This window comes from Stomoxys calcitrans, chromosome 4, assembly GCF_963082655.1.
Source record: "Stomoxys calcitrans chromosome 4, idStoCalc2.1, whole genome shotgun sequence".
Lineage (NCBI taxonomy): Eukaryota > Metazoa > Arthropoda > Insecta > Diptera > Muscidae > Stomoxys > Stomoxys calcitrans.
This window is the reverse complement of record NC_081555.1, coordinates 183,723,832-183,728,305: the sequence shown is the minus strand read 5'-3', so window position 1 is coordinate 183,728,305 and position 4,474 is coordinate 183,723,832. Positions and strand designations below refer to the sequence as shown.

Below are 4,474 nucleotides of genomic sequence, written 5' to 3'. Positions count from 1 at the left end.
TTGAAGCGGACGCATATATTGTACATATTTTGAAACATGGGCACGAAGTTCCGAAAGCAAAAGTAATTGGTTTCTCCCATTTTTTTGTGCGGTTTAAATCAGCTGATTGCAAATCTCTTCAGCTGCTATTGTAGGTGTTTTTGAATACGAAATGTTGAAGTGGGTTAATTGTGCAATAATCGTTTAATAACTATTGTGCACTTTAATGTTTCATTAGTAAATTTTTGTGAATACGGCTGTTAATTTTTCATACAACAGTTTTCTATAAACATTTATGCTCCATATGAGCCTATGCTCAATTTTCTACCGCATGGCAATTAAGTAATGCATAGGTGCAGTTGTGCCATATGTATAACATTTTAAAATAAATTTTCTTTGGAAATAAAAGTTTCCGCTTGCTTTATAGTAACAGCACCTGCAGAACACATATAAACAACGAAAAAGTACATCAGTATGCTCTTATCTTGCCTTATCGACTCTCCCACATTCATTTCGCTCGGGCCGAATCTTTTATACAACAAGACTCACCTCCGTCAGTCGTAAACTGGCAACGTCAGAAGTCGGTAGTAACATTATCGAAATAAACAACAGAATGGGTAAGTGTACTTCACCTCCCTGCATTGGCAAATAAATAATTCACGATGTTATGGCAATTTTAGATCACAAATGGGTCTGTTGTGCTAGTGGTGCCATCCCCTCATTGGCTGTGGTGGCGGGACATGATTCTGATGGCGACACCATCTACGTAGGACGTGCAGACTACGAAAGTGATCGTTTGCCAGCCAAGGTCATACCATCCAAAGGCAAGGCCTATGTCTGTTATGGAGGCAAAGAAATCGAAGTAGACACTTATGAGGTACTCAGTGGCTTACGCTACCAGTGGGTGGGCGCCACCAATGGCGATGTTCCCGAGGCTGCAGTTAAAGTTGGCCGTTCCGCTGATGGGGATTTCCTGTATGCTGGTCGTGGTCAATGGGAAGGCAGCCTGACAGTGGGTAAAGTACATCCTTCGCATGGATGTCTCTATATTCCCTATGGCGAGGAGGAGGTCAAACTTTTCGAATATGAGGTGTTGACACAACCCGACCAATGGATTGCTGCATCCGCAGATTCAATGCCCGAAGATGCTTTAAAAGGTGGCCATGACGCCGACGGAGATGTCATCTATGTTGGTAGAGTTTTTAAGGATGGCGATCTAATGCCCGCCAAGGTAATACCCGCTAAAGGTGGCGCCTATGTCTGTTGGGGCAGCGAAGAACACAAAGTCGAAAATTTCCAAGTATTGACCGGTGCCGGATTCATGTGGACTCCTTGCGATAATGGCAATATTGTACCAGGTGCCGTTCCAGCTGGCTCCACCACTGACGGCGAAACACTGTATATTGGTCGTACCGAATTTAGTGGTAGCCTGTGTGTTGGCAAAGTGCACCCCTCCCACGGCTGTCTCTACATTCCCTTTGGAGGCGGCGAAGAGAAAGTCGATTCATACGAAGTCCTCGTTAGAATTTAATCCCATTCAATGGGCACACGCGCAAAAAACTTTAGTACACTCAAAAAAAAAGTGAACCCATGGTTGGGTTAAAATAAACTACTTTCGAATAAAGTTGCACTTCATATAGCGCTAAAGACATTTTTATATGTTTTTAGTCAATGTATATGTAAAAATTATTACTTCATATAAACTTCGTGATGGTTCAACTTTAACTAAATGGAAATAGACTATTATTTATTCGGTACATATGATGAACCATTGTGTACTAACAATTTTTAACTGAACTCAAAATAATTGTTGGAATAAAATGTTGGAAAATTTCTTGGGTGTTAATACATCTGTACAAATTTATTGCAAAATCTCTACTTCCAATCCGTTTAGTTTAAACTAATCCGCCCGAAATAATTATTTTAATTGTAGATACACTATTCATTTTCATATTAATTCTTTTTTATTCATTTATTTATTTATTTAACACTAGTCTTGTTTTTTGTTTATTAATATTTTCCATATATACACTTTGCGTCATATATATTACGATTCAAATTAAAACATTCACATTCTGAGTTCTCAGCGGCTTTGGAGAAATCTCCAATTGTAAAATTTTTGCGTAAGGTTTTAGTTACATATTAGTATAAATCCTTTGTAAAAAATTCAGCATTACTACATAGCTGCACAAAATGTAGTTCGCATTTCAGTTGAAAAAGTTCCTACAACAAAGTTGAATAAGAAAGAAAATGTTTGTTTTTTTTTTAATTCTAATGCAAAATCGCTGCAGTTGACGCAAAATCGCTGCAGTTGACGCATATTAAATTTCTTCCTATAATATTATTCAGAGTAGAAAAATAAAGTCATTATTTCCACAGAAACAAGAGCTGGAATTCATTTCTCACCACATTTGCCTTGTGTAAAAGTATTTTCAGCAGGCATCTTTGTCTGCGCCAGCAATATCATTTTCATGCTCGTGCATGCATTTGCACTAAAAAGACGGTGACTATTTCATAATTGTTTACATTTGTTATGCGATGATAAAAACTGATTTTTTATTAAATACCAATTGGGAGTTTCATATCACATGATTTCACTTTTTCGTTTTTGCTTATTAACGTCCACGATTTTGTTCGCAGAATACGTACATCGCACTGAGCGTAGCATTAGCTTGCGTGCGACACGGTATTCGGTTCGGTTCTTTGCGTAGTTTTCAGCTATTGCCTATCCTTTTAAGTGTATTGGTGATCACACAAGGCCGTTTCGTCGGCGACATACGTGAAATGCGTTTTGCTCTGGCTGGCGCATGATGTACAATGGCATATGCACATTTTGTATACCCTACACCACTACTGTGGTACAGGGTATTTTAACTTAGTGCTTTTGTTTGTAACACCCACAAGGACGGGAGACAGACCCTAGATAAATATACCGATGGACTCAGAATAACTTTCTGATTCGATTTAGCTATGTCCGTCTGTCTGTCCATGTTAATTTGTGTACAAACTACAGGTCGCAATTTCCATCCGATCGTCTCAAAATTTGGTATGGGCATGTTTTTTAGCCTAGAGACGAAGCCTATTGAAATTGGAAAAAATCGGTTCAAATTTGTATATAGCTCCCATATCTATATTCGTCCGATTTGCAGTAATACAGCAATAAAATGTTCATTTGTTAACCGATTCCCTCGAAATTTGGCAGGAAGGATTTTCTTATGACTCTCGATATTACTTGTGAATTTCATAGAAATCGTTTCAGATTTAGATATAGCTCCCATATATATGTTCGTCCGATTTGCAATAATACAGCAGATTTAGATATAGCTGTCAGCTATATATATTGGCCGATTTTGACTTCTTAAGCCACTGTAAACGCATTTATTGACCATTTTTACCAAATTTGTGCACAACGCTTGACTACCACAATATCTAAAAAGTTAGTTCAAAACCGATTTAGATTTTGATGTAGTTCCCACATATGTGTTCGTTAGATTTTGGGTATTTTGTTGTCATTTGCCAGCCATAGTTAATACATTTTAAACATATTTGCTTTGCTCGAAATTTGACACAAGAATTTTAATACCCCATCTGAATACATCCGCCGTAGTCCATCAAAATTGGTTCAGAATTTGTTATAGCCGCCATTTTGTATTTATAGGGTAGGTGTTGGGTATTATAAAGTCGGCACCGCCCGACTTTTGCCTTTCCTTACAGGTTTTATTATTACCTCAGGTAGTTGCCACTAACAGCATTGTATGGAAGCTCCCTGTCGAGCAAACATACCGGGAAAATTTGTGGCTCGAATTTTACTCACACACAGCGCAGGTAAATATGTAGATTGTCCCATTTGTATCAGTCATAAACCTTTAGGGTTTGTAAGAGCATTTTATTTTGGGTTTCTAACATGGATCTTTTATCCTATACGAAGTGAAGTCCCAAACGTGCTTGTATTATGATATTCTAAGTTTTTAATCCAGTGGTGATTGCATGACTGACAAACAACTTGTTGAAAATGGCACCTTTATAATTGTATTAAGGCTAGGCTTGTATTATTACTGAGAAATAAATGGATTTAATGATCTCTGTTGAAAAAAGTCTGTCAACCAAAGTTTAAAACTTATATTTTGAATTAAATCTATACAATACTGCTGAAATTTGGGAAATTCGTTAATATCAAATGCTCAACTCTGAACTCAAAATAACAACATGTTTATATTGGGTAAATAAAAACAATGTTTGCTGTAGGAATATTTAACTTGTTGAAAATAAACTTGGTTAAGTAAAATGACTCCCCAAACCAAAGTTTATAAACTATTTGTCACTAATTACAGATGAGTAAAACTTACTAAAATCGTGTAATTTTTCCTTGTTTTATTCAAAATTTAACCAAATTAGTTTAAAATTGGCAAACTAATTTGAACTAAGTTTTTTACTTTATTTTATGCGCACTATTTGTCTGAGTGTACGGAGTTATTTTTATTTACTCTATTTCTTA

At 36.6% G+C, this 4,474-nt stretch overlaps 1 protein-coding gene across 1 annotated transcript; it reads left to right on the top strand.

Annotated features, from left to right (window-relative positions):
• Positions 1–494: 494 nt before the first annotated feature.
• LOC106087973 (uncharacterized) lies at positions 495–1,855 on the top strand. The gene is made up of 2 exons (XM_013253205.2): positions 495–596; positions 660–1,855. Exons 1-2 carry the CDS (start codon positions 593–595, stop codon positions 1,508–1,510), a joined length of 855 nt encoding a protein of 284 aa, XP_013108659.2. The 5' UTR covers positions 495–592; the 3' UTR covers positions 1,511–1,855.
• Positions 1,856–4,474: the final 2,619 nt, after the last annotated feature.